Source organism: Armigeres subalbatus, chromosome 2 (assembly GCF_024139115.2).
Source record: "Armigeres subalbatus isolate Guangzhou_Male chromosome 2, GZ_Asu_2, whole genome shotgun sequence".
Lineage (NCBI taxonomy): Eukaryota > Metazoa > Arthropoda > Insecta > Diptera > Culicidae > Armigeres > Armigeres subalbatus.
Window position 1 is genome coordinate 428,522,287 of NC_085140.1, and position 19,656 is coordinate 428,541,942.

Genomic DNA, 19,656 nt, shown 5'->3' on the forward strand with positions numbered 1-19,656 from the left:
GTTTTAGTAAAGATTTCAAAACATAAAAAATAACACTAAAAATACTTTAAAAATGTTTTTAAAAATTTTATATCCGTGTCAAGATAGGTTAACTATATAGATACGAGAAAGGCAAAAAGGCTTCAAATGTGTATATGATCAAGTTTGAGGGGTAAATTACAATGATTGATCCATTGTTGGGTTATCAATTGACTTTTTGTACGGTATATTAGAGAAGAAAACAATAAAAATCACTTTTTTCAAAAAATCGCCGATGAAATATTTTAAAACACCCCGTACCTCATTTCTAATGACCTTGCCTAACTTTCTGTGAAAAAAAATCAGAGGTACATGAAACTTCGATAATAATCCATTTTTTTACACCGTGTGGGGGTAACAATGGGTCACTGTTTTAACTACTTAGAATGCTTGATGAATAGATTTAATATATCTGAGGGCAAGAAAACTAAAATATAAGAGACCTTTTTGAACGGTTTTGCTCTATGATCTCCAGATTTCCGATGAGAGCGATGACCCATTCTCACCCCCAGACTCATTGTCATCCCCGATGGCGGTATGTTTAATTTATTCTTGAGATGATGTTAACAAATTTGGGTGATTTTAAAACATGATGGAACATCAATTGCCATCGGTAACTTAGTTCAGTCTTTTAACCAAAAAAGTTCTTTAACTCGTATTAGCTTACTGGAGCATTTAAAAACGGGTTCCCCTAAAAAAAAAATGTGAGGGCTTTCTATGAAGGTCTGAGGAACAGCAGTTAAGGGACATCACTGAGACGCGTGTTCAGTGTTAACTACATATTGCAATCGCCCTTCAAACAGAATCGATTTTCTTGAGCTACAAATTGACATGTTTCGTGCCGTAAGTCGCCATGAGACTGATTGAATTATCGACATAGATCTACGGTTTGTTCAAATATGATACACAATCAATGGTCGACATAACTGACCCAGCGAAGCACTTTGCGAGATAAGCACTTCGTTATATCTGCACCTGGCTCACGAACAGATAATTTTTCATTGACTACACCTCCATTGTTCAAGATTACAAATAATCAACTCATGCATCTCCAATTAGCCTTTCGAGCAAAGGCGTAGGGTTGCCATTCCGGAGATGTCGAGTCCGATTATCGGTTCCACGGTCGAGAATGATTTTCGGGTAGAAAGCATCCACGGCTTCCTGGAAATGCAATTGTATTTGCCGTACAAGATATGTTCATATTCAAGCAATTGCAGGCATAGAAAAGCTTGAAATAAAAAAAATGAGGTAATGCCAATAGAAAAATAAGTTGAAAATCATGCCAAGTTTCAGTTGGAATGAAGAGCCATTGAAGGAGAAAGAGAATTCATGCTCCTACCACAACCTTTAGAGATATGCGAACAGGCGTAATAAATTTACAACAATTGAACGCAATTACTTTACACACTTAATTTTTTTTACCGGGATCTCAGCAAAATGTTGAACTTTTAGCGAGATTCGCACAGCCGTGCCCCAGCAAACATGTTTTTTGCCGAGATTTCTGTCAAAATTGCAGAAAATCAGCAAATACTTTGCCGAAACTCAGCTAACAAACGTCATTTTTGCTGAAATATCAGTTTTTTATTTTGCTGGCGCACGGCTGTGCGGATTTTTGCCGAGCTGCAGAAATAAAAACTGAGTGTGTAGGGCTGTTCACAAATTACGTAACGCTGTAAGGCGAGGGAGGGGTCAGCTCAAGCGTTCAACCATTCATACAAACAGTGTTACGAAAGGGGGGAAGAGGGGTTACAAATTGGCCAATTTCGGCTTACGTTATTTAGAAACGGCCCCCATTCAAATGATTTTTTGACCCACCCGTGGATGAGAGGTAGGGCGAAAAGTAGAACATATCAAGCAGTTGGTGGTTGGGTTTGAACACCGATCCGTTCCAGGACATATTTTCGACTTTCCCTGGCTTAATAAACCTCTTCCTTTGTCACTTCATTCACAATAAGATTTGACTACTTCTTTAGTATCTCTTCTATTATCATATACGAACCAGTACTGGGATTTTAATTTTCATTGACAGAGCTCATTTACATTTTATATTACAAACAAATTATTGTACAAACAAATATGACGCCGCCTCCGCTCGTTTTACCCAACCGATGCATTTTGATCCTTTTCCCCTTACTTTAATTATACCAATCAGAGATGTTTTGAACGTCTTGGTTATCATAGACAACATTGCATAGGGAGAGGCCATCCATCAATTACGCAAACGAGTTTCTTGTTTTTTAATCAACTCCTCTAGATAGGAAAACTACATATCTTAACTCTACACGTTCCCAACACCGATTCTGGAGACGCATCCATAATTTGATATTTGGCCGAGAATTGCAGTATTTCGCAATATGCGCTGAGGATTGTATTCAAAATCCGTTTGAACCGTTGTGAAGATGATGAAATATTCTTCAACTCCCAACGTACTTTGCTCTCTTGTGTGCTGATTTCGAATCTCATCGCGGCGCGCCATATAAATGATAGCATTGATAAATACCCCTCATCCACAGGGCTCGGGACTAGTTCAAGCAGCTACCTACTCGCGTTCATCAGTCTTCGACATGACTACGTACGATGCGGATCGGCGTGTATGGAGTGGTCCCCGGAGTCAACCATTGTTCGATCCTCGGCGAAGCCTCGGTGATGTTGTCATGGAGCTGCTGAGTCGCAACACGGATAAACCGGTTCTGATTGACGGCGACAGTGGACGGGTGCTGACCCGTGGCGATGTGCGGTCCAGAGCCGTTCGAATTGCCCAAAATTTGCGGGATAAGTTTGACCTCAACAGCGGGACGGATGAAATCGTAACGGTCGCCGCACTGGCAAATGAGAATCTGGTTCCGTTGCTGGTGGCCCTGCAGTTCCTGGCTGTGCCGTACAATGCGCTCTATCCTCAGTATAGTGAGGAAGAAATGGGCCATATGATGCGGCAAACGCAATCTCGCTTGATATTTTGTGATTCCGAAAATTACTCCGTGGTGAAGGAGGCAGCAGGGAAGGCCATCAATCAAGATGTAGTATTTTTTATAATGAATGAGGATATTGAAGGAACGCGATCGGTGCTGGAACTTCTGGACGAAACTGGCATTGAGGATGAATTCGTGTAAGTAACATTTTTGGGTTTCATGTGATTACGTTTGGGTTTGTTTAAAATATTTATTCGGCCGAGATCCACAGTTTGAGTAATTCTTACAATTCTATGTTTTAAGTTTTTTTTTTCGTTAAGAGCTTTTGCGGAAAGCTGTACACAGCTTTTCTTAATCGTTGTTGTCATTCAATTATGTGATGGTATGTAAATCTCACAGTTGAACAACGCACATATGTTCCATCTCGTTATAAAAAGACAAATCAATAAAAGTTTTCCTTGTGAAATTAAGCTCACGTAATGATTAAAAAATTATTTATGTTGCATTTTTGTAATATAGTTTGGTTTAATTTTTTTTGTTACCTAGTTTATGTTTTATTTATTTATGTTTGCGCTTTATCAGCGTTGATATTTATTTGCTACGTAGATAGTAGATTATTATTATTTCAATAAAACCAAAGCTTAGAAGCCAACCAAACAGAAATGGTACAGTGGTACTTCGATTCATTCGGCTTTTGAACCTTTGATTCTGTTTAAGTTTTCCAAGGGCATGTTGAACGCGCATTTTATGTAGCGTACACACGCTCAAACAGGTTGGACCAACATTTACTTCACCCCCAAGAAAATTCTTCGGTTGCTGTTTTGTTTGACCGTGTGTGAAGTTGTTCGAACAACAGTTGGTGGCTCGGTTCGCAGAACATGTTTGAGCGTTTGTAGTGAAGTAGCACAAACCCCCATATATTTTTGATGGTTGGTGTTTGAGTTGGCGCTTCGGTCGTTCGTGTCTGATATTGTTGGTCAAATAAATTGAGTGTTCGCGCCGCAAATCTTAAAATCTTAAAATCTTAAAATCTTCAAATCTTCAAATCTTCAAATCTTCAAATCTTCAAATCTTCAAATCTTCAAATCTTCAAATCTTCAAATCTTCAAATCTTCAAATCATCAAATCTTCAAATCTTCAAATCTTCAAATCTTCAAATCTTCAAATCTTCAAATCTTCAAAATCTTCAAATCTTCAAATCTTCAAATCTTCAAATCTTCAAATCTTCAAATCTTCAAATCTTCAAATCTTCAAATCTTCAAATCTTCAAATCTTCAAATCTTCAAATCTTCAAATCTTCAAATCCTCATATCTTCAAATCTTCAAATCTTCAAATCTTCAAATCTTCAAATCTTCAAATCTTCAAATCTTCAAATCTTCAAATCTTCAAATCTTCAAATCTTCAAATCTTCAAATCTTCAAATCTTCAAATCTTCAAATCTTCAAATCTTCAAATCTTCAAATCTTCGAATCTTGAAATCTTCAAATATTTAAATCTTCAAATCTTCAAATCTTCAAATATTCAAATCTTCAAATATTCAAATCTTCAAATATTCAAATATTCAAATCTTCAAATCTTCAAATATTCAAATCTTCAAATCTTCAAATCTTCAAATCTTCAAATCTTCAAATCTTCAAATCTTCAAATCTTTAAATCTTTAAATCTTTTAAATCTTCAAATCTTCAAATCTTCAAATCTTCAAATCTTCAAATCTTCAAAATTTCAAATCCTTTTTTTTTTTTATTCATATATTTATTTGGTAGGCACTCTGTGTTCTTGACCGCTACTGTGCCGAGATCTACTATGGTATTCTGCTGTACAGAATCCACACAGAATCTATTTTTAGATATCCATTATTCGTTATTGTTGTCGTTCGCCAGTTCATCTTGTCGTGAGTCCATTGTGTCCGTTTGTCCATGTCGTCTATCCAATGATCGTTGCATTGTTTGGTTGCCATTAAATCCCGGTAACGTTGGAGGAATGCCTCCGAGAAGAACAAGTTGTCAGTCGTCATCAGGCAGCCGCGACGGTAAGGCGCGTTCCCCAAAACGCCATCGTATGGGCTGCGGATCCGGCGACTGACGAGGGTTTGGTGGAGGGGCTGGGAATCGAACCCATGACCATTCGCTTATAAGGCGAACGTGTAGCCAACTACGCTACGGGACCCCCCAAATTTTCAAATCCTTAAATCGTAAAATCCTAAAATCGTAAAATCTTCAAATATTCAAATCTTCAAATATTCAAATCTTCAAAACTTCAAATCTTCAAATCTTCAAATCTTCAAATCTTCAAATCTTCAAATCTTCAAATCTTTAAATCTTTAAATCTATAAAACTTTAAATTTTTAAATCTTTAAATCTTCAAATCTTCAAATCTTCAAATCTTCAAATCTTCAAATCTTCAAATCTTCAAATATTCAAATCTTCAAATCTTCAAATCTTCAAATCTTCAAATCTTCAAACCTTCATACCTACAAATCTTCGAATCTTCAAGTCTTCAAATATTCAAATCTTCAAATCTTCAAATCTTCAAATCTTAAATCTTTAAATCTTCAAATCTTCAAATATTCAAATCTTCAAATCTTCAAATATTCAAATCTTCAAATCTTCAAATCTCCCAATCTCCAAATCTTCAAATCTTCCAAACTTCAAATCTTCAAATCTTCAAATCTTCAAATCTTCAAATCTTCAAATCTTTAAATCTTCAAATCTTCAAATCTTCAAATCTTCAAATCTTCAAATCTTCAAATCTTCAAATCTTCAAATCTTCAAATCTTCAAATTTTCAAATCTTCAAATCTTCAAATCTTCAAATCTTCAAATCTTCAAATCTTCAAATCTTCAAATCTCTAAATCTTTAAATCTTTAAATCTTTAAATCTTTAAATCTTCAAATCTTCAAATCTTCAAATCTTCAAATCTTCAAATCTTCAAATCTTCAAATCTTCAAATCTACAAATCTTCGAATCTTCAAGTCTTCAAATATTCAAATCTTCAAATCTTCAAATCTTCAAATCTTCAAATCTTCAAATCTTAAATCTTTAAATCTTCAAATCTTCAAATATTCAAATCTTCAAATCTTCAAATATTCAAATCTTCAAATCTTCAAATCTCCAAATCTTCAAATCTTCCAAACTTCAAATCTTCAAATCTTCAAATCTTCAAATCTTCAAATCTTCAAATCTTCAAATCTTCAAATCTTCAAATCTTCAAATCTTCAAATCTTCAAATCTTCAAATCTTCAAATCTTCAAATCTTCAAATCTTCAAATCTTCAAATTTTCAAATCTTCAAATCTTCAAATCTTCAAATCTTCAAATCTTCAAATCTTCAAATCTTTAAATCTTTAAATCTTTAAATCTTTAAATCTTCAAATCTTCAAATCTTCAAATCTTCAAATCTTCAAATCTTCAAATCTTCAAATCTTCAAATCTTCGAATCTTCAAATCTTCAAATATTCAAATCTTCAAATCTTCAAATCTTCAAATCTTCAAATCTTAAATCTTTAAATCTTCAAATCTTCAAATATTCAAATCTTCAAATCTTCAAATCTTCAAATCTTCAAATCTTAAATCTTTAAATCTTTAAATCTTCAAATCTTCAAATATTCAAATCTTCAAATATTCAAATCTTCAAATCTTCAAATCTTCAAATCTTCAAATCTTCAAATCTTCAAATCTTCAAATCTTCCAATCTTCAAATCTTCAAATCTTCAAATCTTCAAATCTTCAAATCTTCAAATCTTCAAATCTTCAAATCTTCAAATCTTCAAATCTTCAAATCTTCAAATCTTCAAATCTTCAAATCTTCAAATCTTCAAATCTTAAAATTTTCAAATCTTCAAATCTTCAAATTTTCAATTCTTCAAATCTCAAATCTTCAAATCTTCAAATCTTTAAATCTTTAAATCTTTAAATCTTCAAATCTTCAAATCTTAAAATCTTCAAATCTTCAAATCTTCAAATCTTCAAATCTTCAAATCTTCAAATCTTCAAATCTTCAAATCTTCAAATCTTCAAATCTTCAAATCTTCAAATCTTCAAATCTTCAAATCTTCAAATCTTCAAATCTTCAAATCTTCAAATCTTCAAATCTTCAAATCTTCAAATCTTCAAATCTTCAAATCTTCAAATCTTCAAATCTTCAAATCTTCAAATCTTCAAATCTTCAAATCTTCAAATCTTCAAATCTTCAAATCTTCAAATCTTCAAATCTTCAAATCTTCAAATCTTCAAATCTTCAAATCTTCAAATCTTCAAATCTTCAAATCTTAAAATCTTAAAATTTTCAAATCTTCAAATCTTCAAATCTTCAAATCTTCAAATCTTCAAATCTTCAAATCTTCAAATCTTCAAATCTTCAAATCTTCAAATCTTCAAATCTTCAAATCTTCAAATCTTCAAATCTTCAAATCTTCAAATCTTCAAATCTTCAAATCTTCAAATCTTCAAATCTTAAATCTTTAAATCTTCAAATCTTCAAATATTCAAATCTTCAAATCTTCAAATATTCAAATCTTCAAATCTTCAAATCTCCAAATCTTCAAATCTTCCAAACTTCAAATCTTCAAATCTTCAAATCTTCAAATCTTCAAATCTTCAAATCTTCAAATCTTCAAATCTTCAAATCTTCAAATCTTCAAATCTTCAAATCTTCAAATCTTCAAATCTTCAAATCTTCAAATTTTCAAATCTTCAAATCTTCAAATCTTCAAATCTTCAAATCTTCAAATCTTCAAATCTTTAAATCTTTAAATCTTTAAATCTTTAAATCTTCAAATCTTCAAATCTTCAAATCTTCAAATCTTCAAATCTTCAAATCTTCAAATCTTCAAATCTTCGAATCTTCAAATCTTCAAATATTCAAATCTTCAAATCTTCAAATCTTCAAATCTTCAAATCTTAAATCTTTAAATCTTCAAATCTTCAAATATTCAAATCTTCAAATCTTCAAATCTTCAAATCTTCAAATCTTAAATCTTTAAATCTTTAAATCTTCAAATCTTCAAATATTCAAATCTTCAAATATTCAAATCTTCAAATCTTCAAATCTTCAAATCTTCAAATCTTCAAATCTCCAAATCTTCAAATCTTCCAAACTTCAAATCTTCAAATCTTCAAATCTTCAAATCTTTAAATCTTCAAATCTTCAAATCTTCAAATCTTCAAATCTTCAAATCTTCAAATCTTCAAATCTTCAAATCTTCAAATTTTCAATTCTTCAAATCTTCAAATCTTCAAATCTTCAAATCTTTAAATCTTTAAATCTTTAAATCTTTAAATCTTCAAATCTTCAAATCTTCAAATCTTCAAATCTTCAAATCTTCAAATCTTCAAATCTTCAAATCTTCAAATCTTCAAATCTTCAAATCTTCAAATCTTCAAATCTTCAAATCTTCAAATCTTCAAATCTTCAAATCTTCAAATCTTCAAATCTTCAAATCTTCAAATCTTCAAATCTTCAAATCTTCAAATCTTCAAATCTTCAAATCTTCAAATCTTCAAATCTTCAAATCTTCAAATCTTCAAATCTTCAAATCTTCAAATCTTCAAATCTTCAAATCTTCAAATCTTCAAATCTTCAAATCTTCAAATCTTCAAATCTTCAAATCTTCAAATCTTCAAATCTTCAAATCTTCAAATCTTCAAATCTTCCAAACTTCAAATCTTCAAATCTTCAAATCTTCAAATCTTCAAATCATCCAAACTTCAAATCTTCAAATCTTCAAATCTTCAAATCTTCAAATCTTCAAATCTTTAAATCTTCAAATCTTCAAATCTTCAAATCTTCAAATCTTCAAATCTTCAAATCTTCAAATCTTCAAATCTTCAAATTTTCAAATCTTCAAATCTTCAAATCTTCAAATCTTCAAATCCTCAAATCTTCAAATCTTCAAATCTCTTAAATCTTTAAATCTTTAAATCTTTAAATCTTTAAATCTTCAAATCTTCAAATCTTCAAATCTTCAAATCTTCAAATCTTCAAATCTTCAAATCTACAAATCTTCGAATCTTCAAGTCTTCAAATATTCAAATCTTCAAATCTTCAAATCTTCAAATCTTCAAATCTTCAAATCTTAAATCTTTAAATCTTCAAATCTTCAAATATTCAAATCTTCAAATCTTCAAATATTCAAATCTTCAAATCTTCAAATCTCCAAATCTTCAAATCTTCCAAACTTCAAATCTTCAAATCTTCAAATCTTCAAATCTTCAAATCTTCAAATCTTCAAATCTTCAAATCTTCAAATCTTCAAATCTTCAAATCTTCAAATCTTCAAATCTTCAAATCTTCAAATCTTCAAATCTTCAAATTTTCAAATCTTCAAATCTTCAAATCTTCAAATCTTCAAATCTTCAAATCTTCAAATCTTTAAATCTTTAAATCTTTAAATCTTTAAATCTTCAAATCTTCAAATCTTCAAATCTTCAAATCTTCAAATCTTCAAATCTTCAAATCTTCAAATCTTCAAATCTTCGAATCTTCAAATCTTCAAATATTCAAATCTTCAAATCTTCAAATCTTCAAATCTTCAAATCTTAAATCTTTAAATCTTCAAATCTTCAAATATTCAAATATTCAAATCTTCAAATCTTCAAATCTTCAAATCTTCAAATCTTAAATCTTTAAATCTTTAAATCTTCAAATCTTCAAATATTCAAATCTTCAAATATTCAAATCTTCAAATCTTCAAATCTTCAAATCTTCAAATCTTCAAATCTCCAAATCTTCAAATCTTCCAAACTTCAAATCTTCAAATCTTCAAATCTTCAAATCTTTAAATCTTCAAATCTTCAAATCTTCAAATCTTCAAATCTTCAAATCTTCAAATCTTCAAATCTTCAAATCTTCAAATCTTCAAATCTTCAAATCTTCAAATCTTCAAATTTTCAAATCTTCAAATCTTCAAATCTTCAAATCTTCAAATCTTCAAATCTTCAAATCTTCAAATCTTCAAATCTTTAAATCTTTAAATCTTTAAATCTTTAAATCTTCAAATCTTCAAATCTTCAAATCTTCAAATCTTCAAATCTTCAAATCTTCAAATCTTCAAATCTTCAAATCTTCAAATCTTCAAATCTTCAAATCTTCAAATCTTCAAATCTTCAAATCTTCAAATCTTCAAATCTTCAAATCTTCAAATCTTCAAATCTTCAAATCTTCAAATCTTCAAATCTTCAAATCTTCAAATCTTCAAATCTTCAAATCTTCAAATCTTCAAATCTTCAAATCTTCAAATCTTCAAATCTTCAAATCTTCAAATCTTCAAATCTTCAAATCTTCAAATCTTCAAATCTTCAAATCTTCAAATCTTCAAATCTTCAAATCTTCAAATCTTAAAATCTTAAAATGTTCAAATCCTCAAATCTTCAAATCTTCAAATCTTCAAAGCTTCAAAGCTTCAAATCTTCAAATCTTCAAATCTTCAAATCTTCAAATCTTCAAATCTTCAAATCTTCAAATCTTCAAATCTTCAAATCTTCAAATCTTCAAATCTTCAAATCTTAAATCTTTAAATCTTCAAATCTTCAAATATTCAAATCTTCAAATCTTCAAATATTCAAATCTTCAAATCTTCAAATCTCCAAATCTTCAAATCTTCCAAACTTCAAATCTTCAAATCTTCAAATCTTCAAATCTTCAAATCTTCAAATCTTCAAATCTTCAAATCTTCAAATCTTCAAATCTTCAAATCTTCAAATCTTCAAATCTTCAAATCTTCAAATCTTCAAATTTTCAAATCTTCAAATCTTCAAATCTTCAAATCTTCAAATCTTCAAATCTTCAAATCTTTAAATCTTTAAATCTTTAAATCTTTAAATCTTCAAATCTTCAAATCTTCAAATCTTCAAATCTTCAAATCTTCAAATCTTCAAATCTTCGAATCTTCAAATCTTCAAATATTCAAATCTTCAAATCTTCAAATCTTCAAATCTTCAAATCTTAAATCTTTAAATCTTCAAATCTTCAAATATTCAAATCTTCAAATCTTCAAATCTTCAAATCTTCAAATCTTAAATCTTTAAATCTTTAAATCTTCAAATCTTCAAATATTCAAATCTTCAAATATTCAAATCTTCAAATCTTCAAATCTTCAAATCTTCAAATCTTCAAATCTCCAAATCTTCAAATCTTCCAAACTTCAAATCTTCAAATCTTCAAATCTTCAAATCTTTAAATCTTCAAATCTTCAAATCTTCAAATCTTCAAATCTTCAAATCTTCAAATTTTCAAATCTTCAAATCTTCAAATCTTCAAATCTTCAAATCTTCAAATCTTCAAATCTTCAAATCTTTAAATCTTTAAATCTTTAAATCTTTAAATCTTCAAATCTTCAAATCTTCAAATCTTCAAATCTTCAAATCTTCAAATCTTCAAATCTTCAAATCTTCAAATCTTCAAATCTTCAAATCTTCAAATCTTCAAATCTTCAAATCTTCAAATCTTCAAATCTTCAAATCTTCAAATCTTCAAATCTTCAAATCTTCAAATCTTCAAATCTTCAAATCTTCAAATCTTCAAATCTTCAAATCTTCAAATCTTCAAATCTTCAAATCTTCAAATCTTCAAATCTTCAAATCTTCAAATCTTCAAATCTTCAAATCTTCAAATCTTCAAATCTTCAAATCTTCAAATCTTCAAATCTTCAAATCTTCAAATCTTCAAATCTTCAAATCTTCAAATCTTCAAATCTTCAAATCTTCAAATCTTAAAATCTTAAAATGTTCAAATCCTCAAATCTTCAAATCTTCAAATCTTCAAAGCTTCAAAGCTTCAAATCTTCAAATCTTCAAATCTTCAAATCTTCAAATCTTCAAATCTTCAAATCTTCAAATCTTCAAATCTTCAAATCTTCAAATCTTCAAATCTTCAAATCTTCAAATCTTCAAATCTTCTAATCTTCAAATCTTCAAATCTTCAAATCTTCAAATCTTCAAATCTTCAAATCTTCAAATCTTCAAATCTTCAAATCTTCAAATCTTCAAATCTTCAAATCTTCAAATCTTCAAATCTTCAAATCTTCAAATCTTCAAATCTTCAAATCTTCAAATCTTCAAATCTTCAAATCTTCAAATCTTCAAATCTTCAAATCTTCAAATCTTAAAATCTTCAAATCTTCAAATATTCAAATCTTCAAATATTCAAATCTTCAAATATTCAAATCGTCAAATCTTCAAATCTTCAAATTTTCAAATCTTCAAATCTTCAAATCTTCAAATCTTCAAATCTTCAAATCTTCAAAGTTTCAAAGCTTCAAAGCTTCAAAGCTTCAAATCTTCAAATCTTCAAATCTTCAAATCTTCAAATCTTCAAATCTTCAAATCTTCAAATCTTCAAATCTTCAAATCTTCAAATCTTCAAATCTTCAAATCTTCAAATCTTCAAATCTTCAAATCTTCAAATCTTCAAATCTTCAAATCTTCAAATCTTTAAATCTTCAAATCTTTAAATCTTCAAATCTTCAAATATTCAAATCTTCAAATCTTCAAATCTTCAAATCTTCAAATCTTCAAATCTCCAAATCTTCAAATCTTCCAAACTTCAAATCTTCAAATCTTCAAATCTTCAAATCTTCAAATCTTCAAATCTTTAAATCTTCAAATCTTTAAATCTTTAAATCTTTAAATCTTCAAATCTTCAAATCTTCAAATCTTCAAATCTTCAAATCTTCAAATCTTCAAATCTTCGAATCTTCAAATCTTCAAATATTCAAATCTTCAAATCTTCAAATCTTCAAATCTTCAAATCTTCAAATATTCAAATCTTCAAATCTTCAAATCTTAAATCTTTAAATCTTTAAATCTTCAAATCTTCAAATATTCAAATCTTCAAATATTCAAATCTTCAAATCTTCAAATCTTCAAATCTTCAAATCTCCAAATCTTCAAATCTTCATAACTTCAAATCTTCAAATCTTCAAATCTTCAAATCTTCAAATCTTTAAATCTTCAAATCTTCAAATCTTCAAATCTTCAAATCTTCAAATCTTCAAATCTTCAAATCTTCAAATCTTCAAATCTTCAAATCTTCAAATCTTCAAATCTTCAAATCTTCAAATCTTCAAATCTTCAAATCTTCAAATCTTCAAATCTTCAAATCTTTAAATCTTTAAATCTTTAAATCTTTAAATCTTTAAATCTTTAAATCTTCAAATCTTCAAATCTTCAAATCTTCAAATCTTCAAATCTTCAAATCTTCAAATCTTCAAATCTTCAAATCTTCAAATCTTCAAATCTTCAAATCTTCAAATCTTCAAATCTTCAAATCTTCAAATCTTCAAATCTTCAAATCTTCAAATCTTCAAATCTTCAAATCTTCAAATCTTCAAATCTTCAAATCTTCAAATCTTCAAATCTTCAAATCTTCAAATCTTCAAATCTTCAAATCTTCAAATCTTCAAATCTTCAAATCTTCAAACCTTCAAATCTTCAAATCTTCAAATCTTCAAATCTTCAAATCTTCAAATCTTCAAATCTTCAAATCTTCAAATCTTCAAATCTTCAAATCTTCAAATCTTCAAATCTTCAAATCTTCAAATCTTCAAATCTTCAAATCTTCATATCTTCAAATCTTCAAATCTTCAAATCTTCAAATCTTCAAATCTTCAAATCTTCAAATCTTCAAATCTTCAAATCTTCAAATCTTCAAATCTTCAAATCTTCAAATCTTCAAATCTTCCGATCTTCCAATTTTCAAATCTTCACATCTTCAAATCTTCAAATCTTCAAATCTTTAAATCTTCAAATCTTCAAATCTTCAAATCTTCAAATCTTCAAATCTTCAAATCTTCAAATCTTCAAATCTTCAAATCTTCAAATCTTCAAATCTTCAAATCTTCAAATCTTCAAATCTTCAAATATTCAAATCTTCAAATCTTCAAATCTTCAAAGATTCAAATCGTCAAATCTTCAAATCTTCAAATCTTCAAATCCTCAAATCTTCAAATCTTCAAACCTTCAAACCTTCAAACCTTCAAATCTTCAAAACTTCAAATCTTCAAATCTTCAAATCTTCAAATCTTCAAATCTTCAAATCTTCAAATCTTCAAATCTTCAAATCTTCAAATCTTCAAATCTTCAAATCTTCAAGTCTTCAAATCTTCAAATCTTCAAATCTTCAAATCTTCAAATCTTCAAATCTTCAAATCTTCAAATCTTCAAATCTTCAAATCTTCAAATCTTCAAATCTTCAAATCTTCAAATCTTCAAATCTACAAACCTTCAAATCTTCCGATCTTCCAATTTTCAAATCTTCACGTCTTCAAATCTTCAAATCTTCAAATCTTTAAATCTTCAAATCTTCAAATCTTCAAATCTTCAAATCTTCAAATCTTCAAATCTTCAAATCTTCAAATCTTCAAATCTTCAAATCTTCAAATCTTCAAATCTTCAAATCTTCAAATCTTCAAATCTTCAAATCTTCGAATCTTCAAATCTTCAAATCTTCAAATCTTCAAATCTTCAAATCTTCAAATCTTCAGATCTTCAAATCTTCAAATCTTCAAATCTTCAAATCTTCAAATCTTCAGATCTTCAGATCTTCAAATCTTCAAATCTTCAAATCTTCAAATCTTCTTATCCTCAAATCTTCTTATCCTCAAATCTTCAAATCTTCAAACCTTCAAATCTTCAAATCTTCAAATCTTTAAATCTTCAAATCTTCATATCTTCAAATCTTCAAATCTTCAAATCTTAAAATCTTCAAATCTAATCTTCAAATCTTCTCTGCTGAAATCGGTTTGGAGTTTTGGTTCAAGCATTACCCTTTCTACTCTAGTACTGCGTCGGCGGACGGATACAGACAAAAGCTTTCAACAAGCGTTTGCCAAAGCATTTTCGTTTGAGCAAAGCAATGAGGTCTCAATGAGTTGCTGAATTGACTCGAGCCTGCGATGCAACCATGCCGAAAAAGATACAGCCACGGTATGCATGTTGTCTAATCTACTAGTGGAATGAACTAACACCAAGCACCGTCGCAGCTGCATTCAAACAAACAGAAGGGTGCTGAGGATCCGCAACGATTATCACGGAGAATTCTTCCGAATTTGCAAGAAATTACTCCCGTGTTACTATTGAAATTTAGTTTTTAGTTTATTGAAGACACTTCATCACTTCGATGACATTCGTGTACTATTGAAATATCTCGACGATTTTAAGAAAAATAATTATTCAAGATTTGCATAAAATTCTGCAGAATTTCCATGAGAAATTTTCAAGAGAAAGTCATCCTTATTTCCAAATGGAATTTATTCGAAGGTTTATGGGAAATTAATTACGAATTTTCAACGAAATTATCGAAGTTCTTCCGAATTTCCATGATAAGTTTTTCGCTATTTTGGCGGTAAATTCTTCCAATTCTCCACCGGTAGTTCTTTACAATCTTTCACCAGGAGATTTTTTTTCCAAGTTTTAACTGGAAACTCATTCTGCATTTCTACTTGAAGTTTTTTTTTCAACTTCCGCGGAAATTATTTATAAATATCAATAATAAAAAGCAGTGATGTCAATGTTTAACTTTTTGAATTATGTATTAACCAAATTTTGACTTTGAAAACTGTAATTGTTTGGTCTTACTAACAAAACGGTTAATTTTTATTTACAGCCCAGTAGAAGTGGAGGATACGACCAAAGCCGTGTGGAGTATTTTCTGCTCTTCCGGTACGACGGGTGTACCGAAAGGAATTTGCCTATCGCATGCCAACAGGACGTCATCATATGTTCCTCAGTAATTTAGTTTCCAAATCACATGAATACTGCTGTTTACAAATGTTTCTGATTTTTAGACCACTCTCCAACTTACGGATCTTATCGTTGGGATCGATCCACTGGATCAGCGTTGCCTATAGCTACGATATGGCTCTGTTTTACGACAGTGTGCTTATCTTCACCCGGAAACCATTTTCGGCTGAACTTTTCTTCGACCTGATGGACAAGTATCGATTCAATGCCATCAATGGACAGCCACTGTACGCCACTTCAGTGACAAATCATCCATTGGCTAAAAGCGCTGATTTATCATCAATGGCTCTGTGGGGAATCGGCGGGTATTTTGTGTCTGATAGCGTACGGGATGCCGTGGATGCCATACTTCCAAACGGAAAGTCCTACACGATCTACGCCAACTCGGAGTGTGGACTGATTGCAATGGACGTTTTCCAACGGAAACGAGGAGCCGTTGGAACCGTGAGCTCAAACATGGAGATTCGTGTTGTTGATGACGATGGCAATTTGCTTGAGGTTGGAGAAAGCGGAGAACTTCTGTTCAAAAGATCGACTCCGTTTCTCGTAAGTACAGATAATTCCGTAACTTCCATCTCAGTTAAAATCTATGATATGCATTTTAGGGTTACTTAAACAATGAGGGAGCCACGAAAGCAGCACTCGATGAGGATGGCTGGTTCCGGTCCGGAGATACGGGATACTTCGACGAGGAAGGTTTTTTGTATTTGGGAGAACGCAAGAGTGAAGTTTTCAAATATATTGATCATGTGCCTCCGATGCTACTAGAGGGAATAATAGCCCAAATTGAGGGTGTCGAGCGAGTTTGCGTGATTGGGCTGCCGTTGGAGGACAAAAGTGGGGAGTTGCCAACTGCCGTTGTCGTTAAAAAAGAAGGAAGCACGCTATCCGGAGACGAAATCGCTGAGTATGTAGCTGAACGTGTGAGAGATCATATGAAGCTTCGCGGGGGAGTGCATTTCGTCGATGAGCTTCCATTGACGAGTAAAGGTAGCGTCAAACGGAAGGAAGTGAAAAAAAATATTTTAGATAAGATAAATTTATTGCATTAAAGTATCTTATCATTATTAGCCCACTTGAAATTGTTTCCCAATGATTATATGAACAGTTGTTAACTGAAGTAGATGGCGCTTCATTACATAACTAAAAACAAACAATAAATTGAACCTGAGCTGCACTACTGATTTTTTTTTTCGAATCTGATATCCTCACAAACTCATCATACCTTATGCCTTATTACTGCTGCAACCGATGCCAATAATCGCAATCCAATGAAACACTCAAATTTTCCATCAGCAATATTTGCAAACATAATCAAGCCTTTGGGTTTTCAATTCACGGAAGAAATATTGCTGAATCACCAGGACATGGGATTATCAGAGCTATAATCCCGCATCCCCTTTACCGCCGAGCCGTACATAATTTATTCAGCCATCAATATTTATGCATTGTGGATGTATGTTCTTGTTTACGATTATAAACTGTTTAACGGCGAGTTATTAAATTTTATTACTCCCCCTCCTTTGCCGAAAACTTTCCGACTGTCTGCCTTCTGAAAATTGCAACCCATGCATGCTTTGGCGCCCGCTTTGCATCCGCTAGTCGTTCGGTGATGATGGTGTTATGTTTTATGATGAGTGAAAAACTGAATTGCTGCTTAATACCACCCAAACGCCCATTCTTGCGCATACCTTCCTACACACGGAGAACCAGATAAATTTAAGTACCCCGTTTGGGTTCGAGTGAATTATGGTCAGATTCTAACATGTGAATGGAGAAGCGTGTCTTCTTCGGGGGTTTATCCCCAGAGGAAAAATGACTCTTCGGCGTAACAACCCTAATGGCATCATTTGGTTGGGTTTGGCTTTCGCACTCAAGGCGACGACGACGACGGCAACGACGACCGCAATAAGGCGAAATATGCTTCGTCATTGGAAAGACATAAATCTCGGGCCCGTTTCCGGAACAACCTTACGATGACAAACACGGGTGATGACGACCAATATGGACCAAGACCCGACCATACTCGTCGTCGGGACTCGAGCCAAGGATTCAATTAAAGTTTTTCACTTTTCTGTTAATTGAATTGTAACTTTATCGTTTGGCTTCCTTGTGTGATGTGGGTGGGTCATGGTTAGAGAGATTAAAGTGAGCCTTGTGAACAAAGATATAAAGTTTACAAACAGAAAATGGCGAGTTCGATTCTTTTCTAATTTCTTGGGGTAGAGTGTTGCATTGCTGTGTAGCATAAGATACAATATCATACAATGCAATGCAATGATGGGCATAGAAGTTTCTGAGCTGATCACAGTGTCAAATTTGATAAGAACATGTATAGCCATGCAGCATGTGCAGAAAGGAATATAAGATAAGGATTAGGGTGGTTAATTTGCCCAATAAACTCTAATCTTCGCACGGTTTTCAGTATAACATTTTGTATTCAATTCTACAAGAACTTAATGAGTATCATAGTTCTGCATCGTAAAATGTGCCGTCCAACTGCAAATCACTGTTTTCGATGTTTCTGCATACATTTTCCCATTCAAACTTCCAACGAGTTTAGCACCGCCCAAGCGATGAAATTTTGCCCAGAGCATCAGCGCCTCAAATAAACCCGAATAAGAGGGCGGCCATCATCATGTAACCGGTGGTTTTGCCATTCTCACACATTCCGTTGTAGAGTTAGATTAGAAAATGAAGTTTTTTGTTTTTTCATCGAACATGTAGTGAAAACACGGCTCTTGAATTCTCACCCATTCATTCAGTGAGTTCAACACTTCTCAAAACACAACTACTCCATTTCAATCGCATGGAGCAAACGTTGGTGTACCTAAGCCGCCGCCATTTATGCTGGATGGTAACATGGAGCAAAATATTGAGCTTTTCGTAAAAAGCTGTCGGAATAGACCGTTGACCTGGCGTGGACAATTCACCGAATGTCAGTTTTCTTCTATTGGGTCGGTAATTGGAGAACCAACACTCAAATATTTGATCTTTAAGTTGATGGCGAACGATTAAACTATAGTTGCGATTAGGGATAAAGTTAAGACAAAGAAGAACATCACTACTCGGTTGAATAACTTATTGATAATAAATTCTATCAATATCGGGTTCGGTTATCTAACATTTTGATAACTGAACTTCGTTATCTTTTTGGTTGAATTAACAGCAAACATAACAAAAATTAGAACAGAATTTAGTCATGGTGTAGCAATTCCGTAAATTCGACCCTTGATTTGACAGTTTGCCGAAACGGCCATTAGGTCGAAAGGGTTATTTGGCCGAGAGGGGCATTTGGCCGAAAGGGTCATTTGACGAAAGGGTCATTTGGCCGAAAGGGTCATTATGCCGAAAGGGTCATTAGGCCGAAAGGGTCATTAGGCCGAAAGGGTCATTAGGCCGAAAGGGTCATTAGGCCGAAAGGGTTGTTTGTCCGAAAGGTCATTTGAAAAGTAAGAAATTAGGAATGAGAAGAGAAACGTCTCACTTCTCACTCTTCATTTGGCGCAAAGTGGCGCTTCTCACTTTTTACAGTAAGAAGAGAACGAGACGTCTCACTTCTCACTCCTCATTTATCACTTCTCGCTGTAAAAAGTGAGAAGCGCAAAGTAAGTAGTGAGACGTCTCACTACTCACTTCGCACTTCTCTTTTTTATACAGTGAGAAGTGAGACGTCTCACTTCTCACACCTCATTTATCACTTCTCGCTGTAAAAAATGAGAAGTGCGAAGTGAGTGGTGAGACGTCTTACTACTCACTTCGCGCTCCTCATTTTTTACAGCGAGAAGTGATAAATAAGGAGTGAGAAGTGAGACGTCTCACTTCTTACTTCTAATCTCTAACTTTTCAAATAACCTTTTCATCCAAATGACCTTTTCGGCCAAATGTCCTATAAGGCCTAATGACCTATTCGGTCAAATGACCCTTTCGGACAAACAACCCTTTCGGTCTAATGACCCTTCCGGCATAATGACCCCTTCGGCCAAATGACC

General features: G+C 31.9%; 1 protein-coding gene across 2 annotated transcripts; it reads left to right on the forward strand.

The window, feature by feature from the left end:
• Window positions 1–2,273: 2,273 nt before the first annotated feature.
• Window positions 2,274–16,841, forward strand: LOC134217908 (uncharacterized). 2 transcript variants are annotated; one of them, XM_062696747.1, is made up of 5 exons: window positions 2,274–2,444; window positions 2,532–3,124; window positions 15,528–15,650; window positions 15,709–16,210; window positions 16,270–16,841. In XM_062696747.1, the coding sequence occupies exons 1-5, from the start codon at window positions 2,418–2,420 to the stop codon at window positions 16,714–16,716; spliced, it is 1,692 nt and encodes a 563-aa protein (XP_062552731.1). In that variant the 5' UTR covers window positions 2,274–2,417; the 3' UTR covers window positions 16,717–16,841. The 2 variants fall into 2 exon arrangements, with proteins under 2 accessions (XP_062552731.1, XP_062552730.1); XM_062696746.1 differs by having other exon boundaries at window positions 2,305–3,124.
• The last annotated feature ends 2,815 nt before the right edge of the window (window positions 16,842–19,656 follow it).

Coding starts and splice junctions, on each gene's coding strand:
- LOC134217908 (XM_062696746.1), top strand. CDS start 2,499: ATGATAGCATTGATAAATACCCCTCATCCACAGGGCTCGGGACTAGTT. Junction 15,651..15,708: donor ACGTCATCATATGTTCCTCA/GTAATTTAGTTT, acceptor TCTGATTTTTAG/ACCACTCTCCAACTTACGGA. Junction 16,211..16,269: donor AAAGATCGACTCCGTTTCTC/GTAAGTACAGAT, acceptor TATGCATTTTAG/GGTTACTTAAACAATGAGGG.